Here is a 24,140-nt window from a genome sequence, read left to right as displayed (position 1 = left end):
AAATTATTATAAGCTTGTGGGATATCGAGCATCTCAAAATAAATTAAGAACTTTGAATTGAATTTCGACGATGCAAATTTTGTTTTTCATTTGATTCCAAGTGAATCTTATTCTAACAAGATTTTAACCTGCGTTTTGGTTGCTCATCACATATTTAATGAAAATTTGTAGTCTGATGTTACAAAATATCCAAAAGTTGTTGAAAGAAACTTGATTCAGTTTCAATTACAGAAATCCTATAACTAGCCGACTATAAAACACTCTTGTGTACCTATGTGTTACGGGAGATTTTCTTGATCCGCTATGCAGTGTCGTCAACCAAATCCATTTCATCCCTCGGCACAGTCGATTCTCAAGATACGCGATTATTAAAAAAAAAAAAAGACAGAAAAAGCATAAACGTGGAAAGGAAGAGAGCGAAAGGAACGGAAGAAATTGGATACCTCTAATGGCCGCACGAGATAGAGGTTTTGGTTATCTCAAAGTCCTGCGAAATCCGAATAAGGTTTGGGGAGCCAAATCGCGACCGCCATTGGAGTTTCGCTGGATGATCCTCCCTGGACCACTTTCGAGATCTGTCGATAGTCGATAGTTCCATGAGCAATCGTTGTTCGCTCACTGCGCCTTTCGCGCGCATTTTCTCATCGCGCTGCTTTAATCGGATTCGTTTCCTGATTTTTCAATTCCAATCCTCCTTCGAAAGGGAATCAAGGTTTTCTCTTTTTAATTTCAGTTACAGAAGAAATCAATGTGTAACGACCTATTTCAACTTTTTCCAACGTCGTTAAACATTCCAGTTTTATAGAGTAGAATAAAGTTATGAACCGATTACACAAGCCATTATCGTCATTATTTTTCTAAAAATTGTATAATAATTCTTGAATAAAAAGAAATTAATAAGTTTTCTTTTAAAAAGCTGCCGTGTTATATTTTCTATTGAAATATTTATCTCTAAAGAATTTAAAATTGGATTTTTATATCATATTTTAACGTAGCGTTGAATGTAATACTGCGATTTATATCGCTTCATAATGAAAGCAATATTAGCGACGAATTATTATGTTGATTTATTGGCACCGTGAGTGATATGTAACCATTTAAATCGACGCGCAAAATTGACGGGAATATCGATCAAACGGTATCGACTACTTTTCGCTGTCTGACGTAAATCGTGGCCTCTTAAATTTCAACCGTTCTATTCCTTGATAACCCCGACATCTTTTTCGCGGTGGAAAATACGCCCGATACGCACGCAAGACATGCCGATAAGAGGAAATTGAAACCGAAGCGCGGAAACACGGAAGCTATCCGCCGCGCAGGTGGATGTAGGGTTGATCACTGGCCGGCACTGGTGTGTTTTCGAAGTGGCTAGCGGACGAGCTTCTCTGTCGAAATGGCTTATCCTCGCACAGACGTGGGATTTATATCCACGTCTGTGCCGCTGTACAGCGGTAAAACTCTCGCAGACAGGCGGATTTGTCAGTGACGGATATATCCGTCAGGCGCGAGTGGAGTCTCCCGCCTGTCGGACCGAGCGCGAAGAAAAACACGATGGGGGGGAACGAGACAAACAGGCGCCGCGAGTTGTAATCACCGAATTGTGACGTTTTATCGACGCTTCAACTGCTCTCTCTCTCTCTCTCTCTCTCTCTCTCTCTCTCTCTCTCTCTCTCTCTCTCTCTCTCTTTCTCTCTTACACACCACACATATACTTAGTTTCTGTTAAAATTAGAACTCGTGGAAAAGAATACCGTTGCAAAAAATGCGGCTCTTATTGCACAAATCGGAAATACGATCACTTAAGTAATGCGGTAATTTTTAGATACTTTATAGAGTTATAAAGAATAATTTTCCTACGTACTATACTGCAGTAATATAAGGAGGGAAAATTAATTGAAAGCTGGAGAAAAAGAACAAAATAAAAATAAATATATAATTATGATTAAAATGTATTCTATAGTTTATTTAATTTATTTTAATTTATTTGTGAAATATAAAGAAAAAATATTCGTTTTTCTTATAGGATGAACTAATAGTATTATTTTATGGTCAGATAAAGATGATTTGGCGGAATTGCACAATTAAGATAATGTGCAATTAGTGGTTTGAGGGATACGAAGCGTTGCAGTTTTTAAGTATTCAATTTGCCGCACTAATGCGCGATTTTTCTACTTCTAATTAGCTGTCGGATAAAGTTATCCGAGAGATTACAGCTTTTCTGTTTCTCTCTAGAGCGTAATAAGACTAGAACGTAAACAGAGAGATAAGGTGAGCTAATTTACGGGCCAATGCTGAAGAAGTCGGCCTTAAACATTTCTTATAAATACTATTTAGATATATACTTGCGTTAAATTTATCGACAATTTAATTGTTTTAGTTAAAAATCCCTTCAGTTCTTCAACATTATGAAAAAAAATTTGTTATACAATATATACCTAATAACAAATTATAGTAATACGTTAATAGTAATACTTTTGGAATGCATATATAATTTTATAAACGCGTATAAAACTTTATATATAACATTTATGATTTACTAATAAAAATTATAAAATCTGCCTTTCCATGCATAACATGTGAATATGAGTGTAATTTAATGCAAACGATGAACGTGTACATAACATTATTTAAATTACTTCTGCTTTGTATATCCAAAAGCTGTAGAATATATTTCATAACAGGTGAATTTTTATAATTGGAAAATACCGTGAAAAAAGCATCTCTTTTACTTTTGAGAAAAATATGTATATGACATTCATTTATATTTGAACTCAAGATAAATTATCATAAAATATTCTACTTAAACTACCCTATATATAATTATATCTATATTTATACTCGTGGTATAACTTAGGGAATAAAATTTTAATACGAATATTTGACAGAGGCATAAATTTATGATCTCTATACATAAAATAAAAATTCACAGTGTCATACTAATTAATTAATTCCAATCGTAATACTTACCGTATAACCATCGTAAGTCCACGAACCAAATTTCATAAAACAAGTCTGCTCGTCGAAGGGGAAGTATTCCACGTCGATCTCGCAAAATGATTTATAGATCGCCGGTGGTTTCCACACGACTTTCCCGGTGTGATGCAAAATCGCTTTAGTCATGATGGTCACCTCGTAATTACCATCGGCACTGAAAAACAAAATCCATAATTCTCGTAAATATATTTTGTCCATTAAACAACAGTCTGAAAGATAAAATATCGCCAAAACATTCGAGCCTTGAATAACGTGTTCTCCCATTGTTAAATACAATTTTGATATTTGCCGATTTATAACATCACGCATGTCGTACATATTTGTATGGCGCGATATAGTGCATTCATATATAAACGAGGCACATGTTATAGCTTCACATTTTAACCTCTTCGCGCGATTATCTGCGAAATAAATGCCTGTTCGACAAAAAATATTTCATATTAATATCGTTCCGTAACGGAGAGTTAAACTTATGCTCAATGGTGTAATTCCGCTCTAGATAAAATCGTTTTCTAAATTTTCCCGTATTTCGCGAGACTTGCATTTTCATGACGGAGAAGAAGCGCTGCAACGAATCTACAACGTCACAATCGATACTCCGAAAGTCCGAATAAAGCGAAGCGACGCTTCAAATGTTATTGTGTGAAAATTTGACAAAGCTATGTACGCTTCGATGCGTACATTGAACGCGAAACAGCTGTACCATCTATCGCCGCAACCATTTTTCTGCTATAAATTCTTCTAGAAATTAAGTTGATCCTTTTTTCTCCTCTCTTTTCTCTCTTTTTCTCTTTATTTTATAAAATTTCGTATAAATATTTAGAAAGCTTCTCAGGACGTATCACTATCATATTTTTTAATTAATCATCGAACAACAATTAATATAACAATACTTTTTTTAATTTTTTAAAAGAGAAGAAATAACTCTCTAACTTAATAAAAGAATAAAAACCAAACTTCCTTCCTGACCTATATCTATGCGACCGACAATGAAATTGCTCTTTATTTAATTTAATACTGATATAATAAAAAAATTTACTTTTTTAAACTCTTAGGAAGCTAGATAAGAATAACTTCCTTATTTCTTGATCTTCAAGATCCTTAATTAACAATTCCATGTTATTTCAATTCGTCGATGCTCCTAAAAATTCCGTAGGAAACACAGGAATAATCTTCACACTAAATCTAAACCAAAATTGAATCATCTGGCTGTTCCGCGCTGTCAGTGTGCGAGCTGAAAAATTTCGAGCGGAATCAACACGGAATATCACGGTGAACTTACGGCGAGCGAGATATGAAAATCCGTCAAATAAACGATACAGGTAGACGTCAGGGCGTTTATGTTATTGGCGCGAGACTGAAGAAACAGTGCTCGCGAGAGAAATACACTTACTCGCCGAAGTGATACGACACGGCCGCACCGTCGCAGCTGTCGCTACTGCGACCGCACTTGTTGCACTATTTTCGGTCTGGGCCGGCCGTGGCATTCTTATTAGTTCGGCACGCCGGTTATTGCTGAATTCTGCTGTGCCATGTGTGTCCGGTGTCGATCCACTTCGCGCCGCGCCGCGCCGCGCCGGTTCCGCGCCAATTCGTGAATTTTTCATCCGACGTCTCGTCGCGCCGTGCGCATGTGACGACATTATCTCCGCGACTGACCTCCACCGAGTCGGAACGGGGAGGACTCTTTGACATATATAGATTGTCGATCGGGGAAATAATTCATAATTTTAGGTATTGCAGTGTATACGTAACATCGTGGTGTATATACACGCTGTATAAATATCAGAGATAAGAACTGGATATTCTTTTATCTAATGAAACTAAGAAAGTATTAGCGTCCGAAAATCTAAACTGACGAGACAGAATATTGCTTTTCATTATATAATTTATCTGGAGAAATTAAAAGTATAATTTTTACAAATCTCAAAACAAAATGAAGATCCTAAGAATCTTTCTTAATAAATGAAAATTCAGCGTATTAAAAGAATTGAAATTTCGAGGAAACTAACGAACATTTTAGAGGAAATAACAATTTAAACAAAATATATAAGACTTTTACGTCAACGTCGTTCGTGAAAAGCGAGCATTTGTTTGCAACAAAAGCTGCATATTGGATAAAGTTCGCGCGTCTGCAAATCCTATTATACAAGCTTCTGAGCTTTAATATAGGTCTCCTGCACTTTGTGGTTATCCGATAATTATATTTCTGTTATCAAACTCTGTATAGAGAGGCGCGCGGAGCTAAAAATAAGGGCGACTCGCCGTAACTGTTATACGGCTTTAGTCTACAATGCACGTGCAGTATGCAGGTTGCAGAGAAAATTGTGGAATATAAGATCAACTTTCTACTTCAAAACGATCGTATCAGATGCATTGACATAATTTTTCGGTAGATTACATTGTGTGTCTACGTTCCATCCACATTTGTATACGTGACAATTAAGCTAGAAAATCAGAAAATCTTTTCTAACAAAAAGTAACGCCACTATACATTTTTAAATCACGCATCGTATTTCTCTGTCATTACGACAACAATTCTTCGCGCTTCTACATTCAATTTCTCGCAGCTTTAAAAGATGTTAGACTGCAATATAAAAGACATAGAAAACAGTATTTCGCGGCTGTTCTCCGAGAATGTATCGCACAACGCCTCTGTTAACCGCGTTAACTGCAGCCTCTAATTACGGCCGATCAAACGATTATCTTCGTGAATAGTGAAAGCAACCGTTATAATTCTGATAAGTGGACCAGGAAGCACCGAAGATTAATCCGCGCGTAGAACATCGTCGGTAAATTAGCCGTGATAAATATCAGCCGAAAGTGTTCTCGACACGCATTAGAACGAAACAGTGATAAAAGCGACTCGCGCGTGGTTAATAATGCAGAACAACGACGGCTAGCTCAAAAGTGACATTTTAATCGCGGCACGTAGTCGGACGATGCTTAAGCTTTGTTCTCAGAGCGAGCGGGATTTCTCGGCGAGAGGAACGTTCGCGTTGTTATGGGAACGTTACGTAATCTCGAATGCTACCGTATACTATCCTGCTGCCAGTAGGTGAAAGATAACCGTTCACTTAATAACAAAACGACTCAAAATCGTCTCTGAAATCACGATTATCCCGTAGCACCTTAAGAAAATATCTCGCGGAAATTTCACGCGGCAATAAAATAAACGCGCTAATACGACACGTTAAATACATAATGTTCTTTCCGTTAGATTTTTTGAAGAATTATATGAAAGCAAATTATGAAATATATTTTTATCATTTTTGCGTTGTAAAGTTTTACAATTATGACTCATATAAAACCGAGATGTGATGTCTAAAAAGAGATTTAAAAAAGAGAAAGAGAAAGAGAGAAAGAAAGAGAGAAATTACGGTGTTCCACAGGCCGAGCCATAATTTTTGCGCTTCGCCGGTTAAAGACAAAGTGGACGCTGCAAGCACCGTAAGAAACGACGGGCGCGTTCCACGAGTTACGTCAAGAAAGTTCGAAGACTCAATTAATCACGCTTTTTTTTGTGCTCCAAACGTGCTTTATGGCGCGCTTCTTGCGCGGGCACGTCATGTAAATCTCAGAACTCTGTGCAAGTAGTAAAACCACCGTCGACTCCGACTCGACGACTTCGAGGGCCGCGGCATCGTCTTGCCGCAATCTTAATGATAACGTCTTTTCCTCCCCGTTCCTCAATCCGATCGTCCCTTCCGAAGAGGCCGGACGAGTTCTTAAAAAAAAACTTTTCTATCCCGCGCAGCGACATAATGAAAGATGACGTCGTCCTATCACTGGCCAGAGCAAAATTTGTTACGGTCAGTAACACAACTACGACATTAATTTAACTAATTATATTTATTTTATTTCTTACTTTATACTTTATTGCAATTACAGTTGAAAAAGTAATTCTTCGACTTTATATATTTTATTTATAATTATTGGACAGTGGACACTCTAACTAGTAGACTAGATCAGTTAATTGATGTCTACATATATTACACATCATATACTAATCTTTTTATGCTTGTATTTACTAATTGAGTACGAGATTTCTATAACATAGTTTTGTGTCCAAGAATAACGTAACAAATGTTGCTGAGCGCAGAGTCCATAATTTCCTAGACGATCTCACAATTTTCTTGGAATACACAATACGTATTGACAAATTTGACATTTGCTCAATCTACCGCTATACAAAGAGTTGAATCGCGCGCAACGATTGTAAACGACGGCGCAAATGTTGACCTATTTCGAGTACGCTTATTTATAACCGCGTCAGAATGCCGCCCTTCGCCCAGGGATCGGTCTGTCGTGCCGGAAAAATATGACGCGTCATTTGCGCTGTACTCCGCCGTTCCGTAGAAACCGTTTTCCCGAAGCTGGGACCGGAAATTCTCGTGTCGAACCGTGACAACGGCATCGGTCGACATTGCGGATCGCTGGCTAGTACGGCTGGAGTCTACGATAATCTTTTCCGCGTCTCTTGCTCGGAGAAACAAGCGGACCGCTGTCCGGACCATCGGTATCCTCTTACCCGGTAGTTTGTCCCACCTCAACGAGGGTGTAAGACTCGATATATACTCCCGGGCTGAATCGTTGCACAACCGCATTCCGCACTGTGGCAACCTTTATGAACGATATTACTTACACTTCTCTCGCCCGTCTATCGGCAATCGTTCCGGGGGGGGGGGGAAGCTCCCTATTATCGTAGATCTTGATGCTTACGATGTAGCGCCCATGACCAGGACAGACTGATCCCGCAATTGATTACGCGTTACGGCGCACATGAGAGCGCTCTCGGGAAAGCATCGAGCGAGTTGGACGCGAGCAGGGCTTGATACTTGCGAAATGCGAGTTGAATAGCTCGGAGAGAGAGACAGAGAAACAGAGAGACAAAGGGAGAGAGGGAGAGAAACCGAGAGAGACTAAGTTATCCCATAAATATAGCAAAAGTGAGTTTGGACGCGCGCTGCGAGTATAGAGCTTACCGCTACGGAGTTTTCCTTTACTCCCTGTTGTTCCTTCATCGAGTTCATCCCCCTTTATATCAAACTCACGTCGTATTCGAGAAAACGGTCGCGTATCGACGCAATTGCGACGCAACACGTACGTGTGATTACTTGGAGCGAACGATACTTTGTTACCGGGCCATCCCCGCTCTCTCTCTCTCTCTCTCTCTCTCTCTCTTCCCCCTCTCTCTCTCACACATTTTCTTTCTCGCAAAAGCAACTGGAATGGATTACCGCGGTGTGGTCTGAGATGAGCTGCAGGTGCAGTAATCTGGTAATAATGGAGTAACGAGATTCGCCCTCACGTACGTTTCCTGCATATTTTAACTCTGCATTTTGCGACACGGTCGTACGTTGCGCCGTCGGGTCGTTGTGCCTAAGCAACCCTTTGACCGCCATTCTACTGACCCTTTGCGTACATATAAACGCATATTCACTTCGCTGATTGCACCGAGACTTGGGTAATTTTGTTGAAATCACGATGTCGGCGGCGCGCCGCGCCGCGGCAGTTTCGTTCTCGTTAATAATAACCAATTCTACGCAGTGTTCATTAAAAAAATAATTGTTCGAATCTTCACGTTTGTCTAATACTGCTTTGGATTTTTAAATGTTGCTTAGTTCATTAAAGAACAAAAATCGATGACACCATATGATTAAATTACATAGAAAGAGAGAGAAAGAAAATATAACATTTTATTTAAAAAATCTAGTAATTAATGAGTGAAAGAAACAATGTAATTTTTAGTTAACCTGTATAAGAAAGCATTTCGTTAATTTAACCTCAAATTTTCAATAAAAAATCAATAAAATTAAGTCATTAAAATCATCTTTTTAAATGTGTTTTGATATATCATCGAAATAATGTTGCTGTGAATGATTTTATTGAATCATCACAGTTATATATCTTTTTATCCATTTGTTGTAAATCATTAGTATCAGAATATTCAGTGTTTGAAAAGAATACTAAGAAATAAAGTATCATGTGACCAAATAATTTCTTAATTAACAGTATGTGTGCGCGATAATTGCGCATCATTTATATTGTAACGAAGCATAAATAAAGATGTTTATATAGTTTACAAATTATTTTGCTGATTTAACAAATTAATCCCAATAAAGTAATCTTGTTAAGCTAACAATATATATATCAGTCCGTTTAACATAATAATTTTGTAAATGCAATAAAATACAGTCGACAAAGCTGGGGTTCCACTAAATTAACAAAATGTCTTTCCCGAGCGGGACAATTATGTCCATCATCAGTAATGATTAGCGTACAGTGGAATTTCGCGCGAATTTATTGTTTAATCCATTTGATATCTTCCATTGTGTTACTATACCGCGGTAATAGCTTACTCCAGAATGCGCTTCAGCCAACAAGAAGTAAAGGAAGATATATCGGATCGGCGCGGCGCAGAGTGCAGAGAGGGTTGCGACGCTCTGGCACTTCAGGCTGAGTTTTACATAATGTATCAGCGCCGTATTCCCTAGAAAGGAAACGAAAGAGGGGATCTCGTCGTCAAGGCAAGGGAGCGCGCGATTCATGGGGACGCAGGGAAGGCTTCAAAGCTCTGATGGAAATGAGAATGGCGGATTGAACGTCGTGCGCTTGAGTGGAGCTTAATAGGGCGGGTTAAGTTCGGTTTATTTGATACACCACCTCAACGCCTTAAACGAGATTGCCTGTCTCCGCCCTGCGAGACCCGATTGTCCGTGGAGCAGACGCCAGAAGTGGATCTCCTACCCGGGATCAGGAGAGTGTCATAAACCCTTTCAAAATGGGAAGACGTTTTATCTCCGAAAGAGCGCTTGTGTGGTAGATTTTTCAATAAAATTCAGTATCCTCGAATTCTTGCGGTCGCAAATTGAAATGCTTTCTTAACAAGAATGTGAACGTAAATCAGGGCGAAACATTTGTCATTTTTCTATTGATTATTAAAAGTTTCAAATCGAATGTTCTTCGAAAAAATGATCGAAAAAAAATTTTTTTAAATGAATAAAGTCAACCTTTTGCACCAAGCTGATAGTTTTTTTTAAACAATTTTATAATATCCGCTAAGTGCAGCATAACGCTTTTTACAAATCTCGAAAAAATTGACACCAGTAGCGATGCAACATTTTGCGCGCGATATAGTTGCTGCACGAGACGAAAGGTCGCGTCAGCAGGCGCGGGTAATTAATTTCGACCTGTTCTGGATTAATGATGGTTCCGTAATTTACGCGGACTTACGCAAATTGTGGTTTAGCTAACCGCATATTATGCATCGAGTTATCGCGTCTGGATATTATACGCGCGCGGCGAAGACTCGTGGAGAATGAAATCCGCGCGATCGTGGATACGTCGGCGTATCATGTGCGCGAAACGTTGAAACGTATCGCGTAATCTTTCGCTTTATACCACGTCTGCCGACGGCTAATCAGATAACGTCGGCACACCGTTTATCCGATTGCCTCTCTTAATCGCTCCCATCCACTTTCATCTACCATTATCCAACGAAATGGACATCGTTAATACTATCGACTTCTTCGAGGTTGTATATTCGAGACGTAACTCTTTTCCGCGCGATTGCTTCGGCGTTACGTGCAGAGGGATCATTCGACCGTGAAATGCGGTGAGAATGCGGTGTCCGTCGCCGTCGAACAAACGAGTCTGCCTCCCCAAGGAGGAGGAAGGGCGTCCTGAAACCTACTCCTCGTAAAAGTGTCCTTGCCGCGCTAGAGAGAACGTCCTATTTCTCGATGTCGCAGAGGCTAGTCGGACTAGTTACTGCAGCCGCGCCCGCTCGTTTTCGCGGCGTGGATTTTCCAAAATGCCCGGCGTTAGAACGCCAGAGAAATATCTCGGACGAGGCTTTACGGGAATACGCGCTAAAATCCTATGGAGTATAGCCCATTTTGCGGCGACGAACAAATATAATATAATCCGAAAGTACAGAAACCATACGCTTGCGAGATCGATGTTGGCGAGTAATACCGTATACGGTTAAGAGACGCGAAAGAAGCACGTATCGATAACTTAAGGGCAATATCGCTCATCTGTGTATAATGACATGTTAACTCACTTGTTGTAAAGAACAATGTCGGGTAACCATATGTGTTCCGATGGTACATGAAGAGTGTCGACACCGCCATAGTCGTCCGGATTCCACTTCAGCTTGTAATCGTTCCATTCCTGAAAGCAGAAAGAACAATTGTGAACGCGTTATCGATTTAACGAGAATGAAAGTTTTAATCGATTACCGAGCAGTATTTGCCTGAATCAAGAAAAATGATATGCATCAAATCAATAAAGAAAAAAAACCTTCTTTTAGAAAATAATATTTCTGACAAAGAATTTGTTGTCCGAAGTATAAATTAAAATTAGGCTATGTAAATAAAAGAAGCACAAAATGCATTATTTGTAATTGAATCTTCAATTCGCGCAAGAGATAGCCTATAAGCGTCTTAACTGCCCTCGATATATATCACCATTCGACTCGGGACCCTTTTGCGACCGTTAGGCATCTTCGCGCGACCCTCATAATTACCTCACGGAAGTTTCGACCATCGCTACCGATATCCGAACAGGAAGACGCGATATCCTATTTCTAAGATCCACTTTCCCGGTTTACGCGTTTAAGTGAAATAAAACGATTAAGGGGCAAAGTAATTATGAGACTCTCGGTTTTTCTCCCTGTCCGCTGTCCATCTCTCTTATCTTCGGAGATGGATTATCTACGAGATTTCGCGCTTCTCGAGACAAGTTAGCGTCGTTCAAATACATAACGGCAAAAGAGGAATCGTTCTCAGAACAATAATATCTTTCGTCGTTACACCTTTCGTAGAAGGAAAGGGAAGGACTCGAGGGATGCGTCTAGAATCGAGTCGCTTTGAGATCGACCTAGCTTTTTCACACGTTGACGCGTTTGTATCGGAAACGAAATTATTGATCTGCGATAACGAGGCGATCGACGAGGCATCACCGGCAAGCTGTAAGATGGATATTTACGTATAACGTCGCGTGAGCTCGTCGCGCCTGATTCCAAGATGCGCCAATATTTTCCCGCGCGAGACGGATGCCTGAGTCGGTAGCGAAGCATAAACTTACGGGACGCCGCGATGTTTTCTTACGTCGGATCAATACTCGGGCGACGCCCGGCGGCTGAGGCCTCGTATGATCGAGTTACAGCTTACAAATTTCGCTAATTCATTCGGCCGAACGCCGTTCAAATATATCGCGGATTAGCGTTATCAATAACAGAATAATCGTATTCAAACAGCTCTGCATACCGCATACGTCTCTGGGAACGGAATATTCGTATGACTGCAATTTGGTTTTACGAATAGCCCGAACGATCCTAAGTAATCGTAGAGCCATTTGAATATTCATTTATTCAAATCCGATTTCTCGACACTACACAGAACAGCGGAAAGATTATTGTTGCGAGATAAAAGACTATGAAGTTTTTTTTTTCTTCAAAAAAAAAAACCATTTCTCCCTTTCATATTTAACATGCAATTTCTTTCCCTTTTATTTCTCCTTTTAATATAAAATACAAAACAATGGCCAACGCATGTAGAAAGAAATTGCATTTTAAATGCGTGATATGTAATCATTTTTATTCTTTACGACCTGTTAATTCATTTATTCCCGAGACTTTATTCGCATCATTAAATGGCTGTGGCGTGCGTGGAGATTTCACCGGTGCAAAATGAAGAGAGAGACTTTATGAAATGGAATATAGTCGATCTCGTTGCGGCGAAAATAAACGCTTTTTACAAATAGTTTCGTCATTATAAAAATGACTGGCTGCATAATTTTGAAAGTTCTCCCGTTGCGCCCATTGCGTGGGTAACGCAATAACGCTTGGTATTTTATTTTTTGCCCGCCCGCATCTTACTCGTTTTAAATAACACGATTCGTTGAAAATAATGCACGTCTATAAAGAACATTTTAATTTTAAAATAAGACTGAAATAAGATTTATTTGTCTGCAATTGGTGCTTTAAAATGTAAAACAAGTGACAGACGGTCGTCGTGCATGTCTTTTGCATGCGTTTAAAATAATTTCCAACGTCAATTTAGAAACCGACTTATCGCGAACAATGCGAATCGAACTTGTGACGGTGTGTTAGACTTACATTCGTACCGTCAAGAATTAGTTAGCGCAGTTAAAGACTATATTAGTTAAATACTATATAGGGCGTAACTTTTGATCTCGTCATCCCACGCGGAATTATATCACGCAGCAACGCGTGACTGAAAACAGCCGCTGCAAGCACACCTGCGACGTACGTTTGTGCTGGTGCGGCGCGTCGAGTTTCGTTGCTCTTGCAGACATTAATTATTCCGCTCGCAATTAGCCGAGTTCGGTAGGTACGTATCTCTGGCATCGCCGTGCCGCGCCGCGCGGAGCGCCTAAAATTCCCCGCACGATCCAACGGACCCGGATCGAAATCAGTTACCGTGGCGCGCAACGAGCGGAGCACTCGAAGGATTTTAATTACTTGCTCTTTTACAGTTTTCTGTCCTTTTTCTTGCCCTCTCTTTCATGTCGGTTGGGTGAACAAACGGCTTTTACGAGCAAACTATTTCAAACAAAACTGCAAAAAAACTTCTTCCGGTGCGAGGAACAAATTAATTTATTGAAATTTACAATTTGCACCGTGTACGAGGTAAAGCGCGAGAGAATATAATTAGGCACTTTTCGTAATGCTCCGCTGGGATAATTATTGACATGAGAAAGCGTTATGTAATATGAACAGATGCATGCAATTATGTAGCATGCACTTTAGCAATTTCCCTACGTTTCTCTTCGCCCTTGGGAAACGAGATGATAAACCGTCACACATCTACCACAGAAAATTATCTTTCTGCTAAAACGATTATACGGCGGCTCGGAAGCCTGGCAAAAGGAAAACGCCCCGAGACAACTTTGCAGAGCGTATTAGAGCGCACTCTCTATATTTTGGGCGGATTGCAATCAAAGTGGGAAAACCGTGGAAGAACTAAAACTTTGATGGCACTAAATCCTACTAGTGAAGTTTCGCGAGAGCCCTACGCTTTGCAAAGGTTGAAACTAAAATTAACCGAGCAGGTAATTTCGCTAATTAATCCGGCACTATTGCAGAAGCACACCGTACAAGTGCCTCGTAAGATAGAATATTGAAATACAGCATTGATTTAGTAACAAAAGGAAGTTTCACAATAAAAAAAAAATGCGCGCGTTTCTTTTCGTCTTCCTATTTCTCTAACCGAACAATTAAATTGCACGGTTATACGAATTTATTTCTTTTACTAGAAAAGTTTCTTCCCTTTGGGAAGAAAAACTTATTATACTTACTATATAGATATACATATATACATCAGACATTATTACCAGTGTGTGTTTCTCTTTCTCAATAATTAAATAACACTATATATATATATTAGCAAATTAATATAGAATATATATATATATATATGCTACGATTATTTTGTTATAAATGATTCTAAGCCGTTTGAGAAAGAATGGTTAGAAGGTTAGCGATCTGTCCATTGTAAAAAAAGAAAATGTGTAGCTCAAAAAAACGCCAAGGTCTTCCCTTACTATCAAAGCACAGAACGAGATCCAAGGAAGAAGAAGGAAGATGAAGAAGAAATTAATTGATAATAACGCGGCACTCTTCTCACAAGTGGAGCGCGATCATAAAGGTTCAATATTTTTCAATACGGCCGTAAATTACCCCACATGTCATTTGCATTCGAATTTTTCTACTCGCACGACGGCGCTAGGCGCTGCGCGAGAGACACGATTTACCGAGGATGGAGGATCGATTCTACGATGTCGTAAAATCGTACACCGCGCGATCACGACCTAGCCGGGAGAAAAAATGCTGGCAATTTAGTGGCGATATTTTCTTTCTTACGGCGTAAAGTGCCTTCGTGATACCGGTCGTCTGGGAAAAGTACGTTCGCTTCAATCTTTTCTTGTATCGTAAATATCCTCGAACTATTTGTTCTCCTTCGCTGCTTATCCTAACTCTTTCAATACGTAGCTTCAATTTTACATTGTACTTATTCGATAATTTACAACAAATAAATTTAATATCGTGATTTGTTACGTGATATAAGAAACAAGGATGGAAGACGCTTATATATTTTATAGCTTTCATGTAAAAATTGCCTTTGTAGAAAATATATATACGTCTTAAGAAATCTTTTAAAAATAGATACATTAAACTTTAGACTTTAGTCAGCAATACTTCTAGCTATCGTGAAACACAGGCGGAGCTGGCAGATATATGTATATTATTTTATTCTGCAGGACAAATTGTAAATTGAACCCCGTTTCGTACCATTATCTTTTTTCTAAGTTACTTACTGTTCCCTTCCTTAACTATATCTCTTTGTTAAAGAGGACGAAGAGACGAGACCGAAGTGCATCGTAAATCGGTTTGCACAGTATCAGAAAACGTATCGTCGCAGAGAGATGGGAGGAATCAGCGCTGGGCGAGAGAGTTAAGGGAGAGGCAAAATCGACGACTATCCAACGTAACCTTTGAAACTCAAGAACCGTTGAGAATCTCCGTATTTCTCGCGCCGTGCGCCTCCTGTCGTGAAGCCCAAAGAATTTGTATCTCGCATCGAGAGAAAGAGAGAGAAAGAGGTTTCGGAGTAAAGAGGAAATTCGCAGCCACAAAAGGCAGAGAGGACTCGGCACGCTCGGCTTATTCGTGTCCCCGTCGCCGTCGAAGCCATGCACGCGTGTAATCGCGATTGACAGTCGCGAGAGCTCACGAGGGAGATAAGAGATCGCATCTTTCTTCCCGAAGGTACGATAAGACGACGCCCGGGCCCCGGAATAAAACGGGCCGCGGCGCAACGGCGGTGCTCACCATCGATTATCGCGGGCCGCACCGTTTAGTTTGAAGCGCGGTTGTTCCGTCGACGCTGTCATACGTTCAGATTTAGCTAGCTGCCACGTAAACGCAGCGTCACGTTCGCTCTTGCGAAAAAATCTCACACAGCGAAAAACACACGGAAAACGCACGCGAGAGAGAGGGCGAGCGTCCGCCTGTATAACGCGCACGAATTTTACCTTGCCATTTTAACAGCTATATTTTTCGAGGTACCAGCAGAATGTTGCTATTGATAACAGAATTGCGAAGCTAGCCACTATAGTAACATTGAAATACAAAACCCGCTTGCTTTTGATATGGAAAACATATATCTTTCTCTACTGGCGTTTCGAAAACCTGCGCACGTACAACCCGCACGATACATTCTCTTGTACATTTCTCCTATTTATATAAAACGATACTAATAAAATGTTAAATATGGGTGTGAATATAAATATGGACATCGAAATTGCGTGTCTTCACCTATAAAATTAAATCCAGAATTTTGGAAAGGTGAAACCACAAAGAAAAAAGTTGACAAGCGGAAAACAAATATTTTTCATCCGTTATTATGTAAAGAGAATTCGTAACAAAATAGCGATAAAACATCTTTAGAATATAAATGCATCGCAAACGAACCGTTCGGATAGCCGTTGTTTTCAGTCAGTCGGATACCCGTTTTTTCTTTCGCGACAGGTCAGATACGAATCTTTTAGGAGCTCGTGTCAGAACATTTCGCGGGAGGTGGAAAACAAGCGGAGGATAGAAAGAAATCCGTTGTTACCGAAGTAGGTGAGAAAACTTGGCAAGACTGGAGCTGTCGGCTTCTTCTCTAGTAAGAGCTGACAATCGCCCGTGTCGGACATTCGGAAGCCCCGTAAAACTCGCCAGCTTCGAGCAACAATGGCAGAATGGTAGAATAAATATGCCCGATGCAAACATCTTGCCCTATTCTAGGTCGCGCGTACCCCCGTAATCCCCGGATCAGCCATTCCGCAGAAAATACCGAGGGAAAGCAACACAATACGCGATTTAAGCACATCGACTCAATCGGAACAAACATCGCTTTTGATGTTCGCATTTTTGCGGGTTGTAAAATACATTCGTTACGACACGGCGACGACGGCGCCGAGTGGGTTTTGTAAAATATTAGCTCGCGTTTTTCGAAATAAAGTTTATTGTTGGACACACGTGGAAGAGAATGCGTTTTCAAACTTTTCTAGACTAAAACATATTTTCGTCAGGTTTCCTAATAAAATCCGAATGTTTCATGAATTATTTGAAAGTAATCGGCTTCACATCTTTATGACGTCAGTCTCGTTACAATCAACGGAATATCCATTTCATAATCGATTATTAGACTGTATAACATCGGTTTGAACAAAAGCGTTATTGGATAATAACGTTGCGATAGAGAGACTCGCGAACAAACGAGATAAACTTGCGCATAAACGATACAATAATGTTACGATATAATAACGTTACATAATGACAAAAAGAGAAAGCTTACTGCTCGCTATGTAAATCCACGATGTTAAATCTGTATTCAGACTTTGTAATAGGCGGCGCCCTTCTTTATGCTATCGAGGAATTAAGTGATACGGCACGAGCGTTGGGCCGGCGCATCGGTTAATGAGCAAAAGGGACGAGAAGAGCGAGAATCCTACTCCTATTTATATTATGCTGCTGTTACAAAAGCTAAGAACGAATACGGAAACTTTCCTCTCGACTCCGCCATATTTACAGTATAAATATCGCCGAAGAGAGAAACGATTTCTCCGGCGCTTTCCGGCCAGTGTCGCGAACTCGGACTGATTTCTCGTGACGTGTGACAATAGGGACGAGCGGAGCAACCGTCTCTTGATTTTCAATCCATCTACTGATAATAACGAGAGTTCACGAAAGTGGAATTCAATTTTCCTACCTCTCTCTTTCTTTTTCAGCTTTTCTTGTCTCTCGTAGCCGAGCAGGCACGAACGATGCGACAGTAATAATACAGCGATAACCCAATTAAATAATTTTTCGATAGATGCCGATAATTCGCGCATGTACCGTAATTGAGCTCTGTGCCATTCCGCGTGGCACATTGCAGTCGATTACGATTTCCCATCGACGATGAAATCCAACCGATACGTCGATAGCGGCGATACGCCAGCCGCGCGTATATTAAATCGTGCCGGTTCGTTGTAATTATTCTATAACAATATCAATTATAGCGGCAACCACCCGCAGCGTACGTTTGCGAGACACTCGAACTCGGTAAATCCGAAATCGATCACGCCGATTGCACACGCGAGCTTTGTACAATCGCTGCTAATAAATACTCCCTCGCGTCTTTTTTCCCTAATTATAGCCAGCTTGCGAGAAAATATTTCATCTATAACTCTCTCTTGTATCCCGCTTTCGCGCCGTAAGGTTTCCACGCCTATATAGTACATTGTTTTCATCGGGCACAATTTGTCTTGTCTGCACGAAGATAATATCCACCCTGTTTTACAAACAAGACACGACTGCCGACGCATCACGATTCGATTAAACTTTCCCTGCCGGCAGCTTTGACCATCTTTCTGTCAAGAAAAACGTATGACTGTTTACTTCCCGAGTATCGCGGAACTTCTGAAACCATCATAGGACCGTTGTTGAAGCTGCCAGTTGGTCTCTCTTCTCTCTCGGTTCGTTTCTCTCTGACTAATAGTAATCGCAAGCAATTCCGAAACTCCGATAAAGGGGCGCCACTTCAACGGGACTGACGTGACGCCGAAGGGGAACTCGCCTCTGACCCTCCTCCACGTTCTCCGGCTCACTCATCCGCTATCCTGCGGGTCGACGTCAGAAAAAAAAAGGAAAGACGCCGATCTCGTTTTATCGACACTGACAAACGGTCGTAACGAACCGGCTGAAAGAAAGACCTGAAAGACGACCAAAAAAGTTCCGAACAAACGGGAAGCGCGCGGTTACGCTGTATAAAAAAAGTCGAGACTTCTTTGCCCAAGGTCAACTTTTCGGCTTTTCCGACCAAACTTTCGTGTCTCCGATTTCGTTACCGAAGGCTTATTCTCTACGGCTAAGGATACTCCGGAGCGTTGCTCGACGGAAATTTTCCGCAAAGAAATGTCGTTGAAGGTAATTAGCCACGAAAGAATTTCCTGCGACTGTCTCGAATACAACAAAGAAATTAATACAATGTAAAAATTAAAAATTTAATAAACGTAGATTGTGTATCAATCATAAAAAAAATGCAATTATAACATATGTACTCCCCTAAACACATTAATTTTCAAATGCAATCGAATTTGTTTTATATTTTTTACTGATTACGCGACAGTAGGTATGTATATCGAAACTGATGTTGCAGATTTTCCTCTGCCTCGCACGTACAGAAATTTAGAACACCTTTAAAAAGTTACGCCAAAGTCAACCAATAGATACCTATACATTCCGATTCCAAGAGTATACCTATATATCTACATTCCGAGGAAATCCATTCTACCGCGATACCAAAGTTTTTTGGATCGTCGCCAGCGACGGCCGACGACTCTTCGAGAATTCCAAATTTTCCACGTTGCAAGACGAGGGTTGCATCCGCAAGTACGTGCGCGTATACCCGGGCTGCTTTGCAATTAAAATGCATCCCGCCGACACCGCGCCGTCGGTCGCTTGCAGATTCTGTAAGGCGATGCACAAGCTTTTCGACGTCCCAGCGTGTCCCGAACTAACTTAGAAAGATTCTTTCAACGAGCCATGTTTTAACGCACCGCCAAATCAATTTAACAACAAATTACTTTAATTGTGGAAGTTTTACGAAATTTTAATCTTAAAATATCACATTAAATTCAATCCCGTTCCATGCGTTTGCGACTGATTAAGTATCTGAGCCAGAGATACTACTCATCTACCAATTTTATACATTCGCTAAATATATCTTATTCTTTTTAACATGAAATAAAAATAATAAATAAACATCGAGAACATTTTACAAGTTTCTACTTAAATAAATATATCCATACTTTATTTTAAAAGTCGAATTTCTCGAGAAAGCCCCGCAAATATTTAAAAAAAATGAATTTCTGTACGTATATCCTTCAGAGATTGCAGGTACGAATTTAAAAGCCTAAAATTTTCACGATAGCTAAAGGAATAGCATCCTAATTACATAGAACCGGATAAAAAGATCAATTTCATTAAAATCCGTCAAAATTAGTTATCAAAGTAGCGACTTTCAAGCACGCTTTTGATCATTAGTGACAAAGAATGATGGCGCAAAGAAGAAAGAATGCAATCTTTAAAAGGCGAAGAGCAAAAATGGTTACGACCAATAAATTCGCAAGACAGACGAGGAATAGTCGTGTCACGAAGAGCTGTTCTCTCCGTGCGAAGACACAGGAGGGTATTACACCAATAAAGGCCAACTGCTATCCGCCGATTCGAATTTCGTCGTCGACAAGCGCGAATGAAATTCGCCTGCTTTGAAATTCCAAACCACCACCGTCTTACGTCGAAAAGGGTAGATCCTGACAATCAAAGCAATAGCACTCACGAAAATGGAAACCGAATTTCGACGGTCGGCATTTGTAATCTTTAAGCAGCTTATCCTCCGATATCGCCTCACTCGTCATGCATGAGTGGAATTTAATTACAAATTAAGAGCAAATCAAGTTAACAACAAAATCGATGGCATCTACATTCTATGAAATTTTGATCTTAAAATATCACACTAGATTCAATCTTGAAAAAATGCATTTGTCTTTATGTGCTTTACAACAAAAACAGAAATGTTTTTTCTCTGTATTTAAAATTATTAAAGTAATTATTTTTCATTCTATAGAATCTTTAAGGTTTTAAAAAAAACATTCTTATATATACAAAACTTATAATATAATGAAAAGAAAAGACTGGAAAGACATGGAAGATAATTAAAATTTCCACATCTTCAAATGCACTTTTTTAAATTAAAAAATATATTTTTAATTTTTAGCAATTACGTTTCACATGTATTTCACATGTATGTTAATCTTGCCTAAAACTACATTGTGTACAATTCCTTTTTAATTTTCAATTTAGTCTATTTTTAAGTTCTTTTTATCTTAATGTTACTTTAACTCCTTGTTTATCAATAGTTGTAATAATAAAATTATGCTGGAAAATACGCTTGTATGCTTTATACATATGTCTAATTCACGTTTAATACACATAAATTTGTAATAGAAAAAAACATTATTTTACTTACTTGTTCCACCCAAACGTTTGTCGTCATGATCTGGTTCTTCAGGTTCTGAAAAAGAAAACAGAAATGGATGAGCATCGGGTTTAGAAGGCGTTATCCTATACTTCGCCTGTTTCTGGTTACTCAGAGATAGATTTATTGGTTTTTCGAGACACTGGAATGATACTAGAAAAAGATAGAAGGGAAAGCTCTTATCGCTCAAAAATCCCAATAAATCGTTCTACTGTCGAGTACATTCGTTTTCTATGTAAAAACAATATTTTCGAATACACGTCTATCTTACTTATTTTTTTTTTTAAGGGAACCTATTTTTTTACGAAACGTATTCTCATAATTTGCAATCTTTGTATGTAATCTTTATTGTTGAAACTAGAAAGATTCATAGCGCGCGCACACACACACACACACACACACACACACACACACACACACACACACACACACACACACACACACACACACACACATATATGAGAGGATTGCGTTCGGCGACAATAAGAACGTCTTGCAGCGGTTCCCTTTAAGCTATGTGAGACAATAATAGTTATCTGTCGGCTCCTCTGTGCGCTGCGGGTCAATAGATTTCCCCGATTCCGCCAATAGGAACGTCAACAAACATTAAGCCCGGTCTACATAGGCCGCAGTTCGCAAAACGCCTGTGTATAGAAGTTAGATTGACATGTGTAGACTGTGCGTGTGTCTTGCGTTTTGCGAACTGCAGTCTATGTAGACCGGGCTTTACAAAGCAGTTACAATTCCGCAATGAGCCTCGTGCCTCGGTATCAGTAGTACTGGCAAGTCGTAGTCCGCGACCAGCGCTGAGTAGTAATGGAACGCGATAATGCTGACAGCAGGTAAGGCATCATGGCGATCCACGGGTAGTAGTGAGTGTCAAGCTATATAGGCAAACGGGCTACGAGAGCACCGTGGCGGTGTGCTAACGTACGTTAATGTGCTACGCGATAACGGTTATAGCGGCACAATCAGTCGCGTCATCGTCAATAATCATCGCGGAGTCTCACGTCGGATGTATGCAGATCTCGATGGTACACGAGAGAGAAACGAAAGAGAATTAGTTAGAGCTATAGTTACTGCCTGCGGCGGATTTGGTTTATCGTAGTCTAAACGACGGAAAATTTCTGGCTTTCGACATTTTACAAAAGAAAACAGATATTCCAAACATTTTTTGTGCGTTTTCATCAACATGTGAAAATTTACACATGTATACAAAAAGCATTCTACGCATGCAGTCCATTTAATCGAACAACATACATCTTGATGACAGAAAAATCCGAAATTTCCGAAAAATCTATCCTCCTGCAGCAAAAAAAATTCACAAATATATAATTATTTGTTACAATTTTTTAACTGAATATCTTGATGTATACGTTTTTGGAATATAAATTGTATTACATTCACTTAACATTCACGAAAAAATGAAAAATTAACTAGAGATAAAACCTATTTCTAAACTTTTGGCAGTTTTATCTTTAACACGAAAACAAATTGCAATGAACTAAAAATTATAAATTATTACAATATTTATTTTGCGTTAAACTCAGTTCGGATTTTGGTAACGTGAAATAATTAGTCTCGCGATGTAAGTCGACGAAAACATAACTGTACGACGCTTATATTGTTATCTGAAACGAACATAAATAAATTCTGCAAAAGTTGCGAACGTTGCGGAAGCAACGGAGCCGAAATAATTGGTAACATTAAATTAAATAAAACGGCGGGTATTATTTTCAGCGCAGCGCAGCGGCTAGCTTCAAGATTAATCGCGACGACAGTTATCGCCGTTCTCTCTACGCCCTGGTGTTTTACGTGACGGTGTTTAAAGTTTGCCACACAAGCGTATCATTAGCAATTATCGCACCGCGTGCAAACTCACACGAGAACGGCACGCTAAGCATAACGGTAGTTATAGTTGTGTAATCAAATATATCGGCATCAACGATCGCCCGCCGCGCTTCTACGGACGCATGATAGCTAAGTGATAATAACCAGGGGTTCGTGAACGTGCGCATGGTTACGATTTCGTACTCAACCATATTAATGTCCGCATGCCAGATACGGGAGCTGCATCCCCGAAAGCGCGGAATACCGTGACAAGTGAATACCGTAACCGCAGCGGTAATTATGGTTACCAAATCGGATGTTACGTATCGTTGCTATTGCCGGTACCCTGCATACACAATTGTAATTATAATGCGGCAGCTTAGCGCATACGCAATTATATCTTAGATGATGCACTGCGATCCGACTGTATACAGCAGGAGTAAATAACAATTACGAAATCGTTAATCAAACGTCGCGAGCAAAATAGCAGGACTTATGAGACACGTTATTATTCTTGAGAAATCAGAACTGTATGTGTGCATGTGTGTTGATTTTTTTATTTTAGACATTTTGATAACTAAATTTTTAAGTAATTGTTACTAAAACAAATCGCTTCTGTATATTAGACAATTATCAAATTAAATTTCATTATGTATATATTTAGATTACTATTTATTTATTTTTACCAGAAAATAATGAGTTAATTCTTGGAAATATTCTGTGTAGATTTTTTCATCACTCTATGATATTCTCAAGCAAACATAAAAATTTAATAGCGTGGCGCTGACATGTATAAAATGCAATATTTTTTCTTTAAATCTTCATGGAGTTTCTCTCCTTTTGTACACGCTTCAGTGCGAGGTGCAATAATCCATTTATCGCCGTGAAACATCACGATGTCACGCTTTACTCTCTCAAAACGGCGACGTTAACGTCGCGTTTTACAATATCGTAGAAGTTACTTTACGAGATTCGGAAGTAATCGAGAAGCCGATTTTTACTGCGTCGGCGGAAAAAAAGTGCTATTTATCCGGAACCTATTACAAGTGACATAAAAATCGATAACTCCAGGAACAATAGATTAGCATCTTGTCTCAGAAAAGTTAAAAAGCCTGTATTATTCCCAGTTTAATCGATGCGACGAGCGATTAAATATTGAAAGTTCATCGAGCGACTCAACGTCGATCGTAATTTTTCAGCATTACGACAATGCGA

The 24,140-nt window shown here is 39.6% G+C and overlaps 1 protein-coding gene across 1 annotated transcript in view; it reads right to left on the bottom strand.

Annotated features, from left to right (window-relative positions):
* Positions 1–24,140, bottom strand: part of Nachralpha1 (nicotinic acetylcholine receptor alpha1) — a 130,186-nt gene that overhangs the window by 11,143 nt on the left and 94,903 nt on the right. The window contains exons 5-7 of the mRNA XM_077410393.1: positions 21,087–21,131; positions 11,063–11,172; positions 2,968–3,148 (exon numbers count right to left, since the gene is read on the bottom strand). Of these exons, the coding sequence (XP_077266519.1) occupies positions 2,968–3,148; positions 11,063–11,172; positions 21,087–21,131 (336 nt within the window). The remainder of the gene's footprint in view (positions 1–2,967; positions 3,149–11,062; positions 11,173–21,086; positions 21,132–24,140) is intronic.

The sequence above is a fragment of the Temnothorax americanus genome, unplaced genomic scaffold, assembly GCF_048541705.1.
Source record: "Temnothorax americanus isolate GAGA-0224 unplaced genomic scaffold, ASM4854170v1 Scaffold10, whole genome shotgun sequence".
NCBI lineage: Eukaryota > Metazoa > Arthropoda > Insecta > Hymenoptera > Formicidae > Temnothorax > Temnothorax americanus.
Note: the sequence above shows the minus strand (reverse complement) of the source record. Positions and strands in the feature narration are given on the sequence as shown.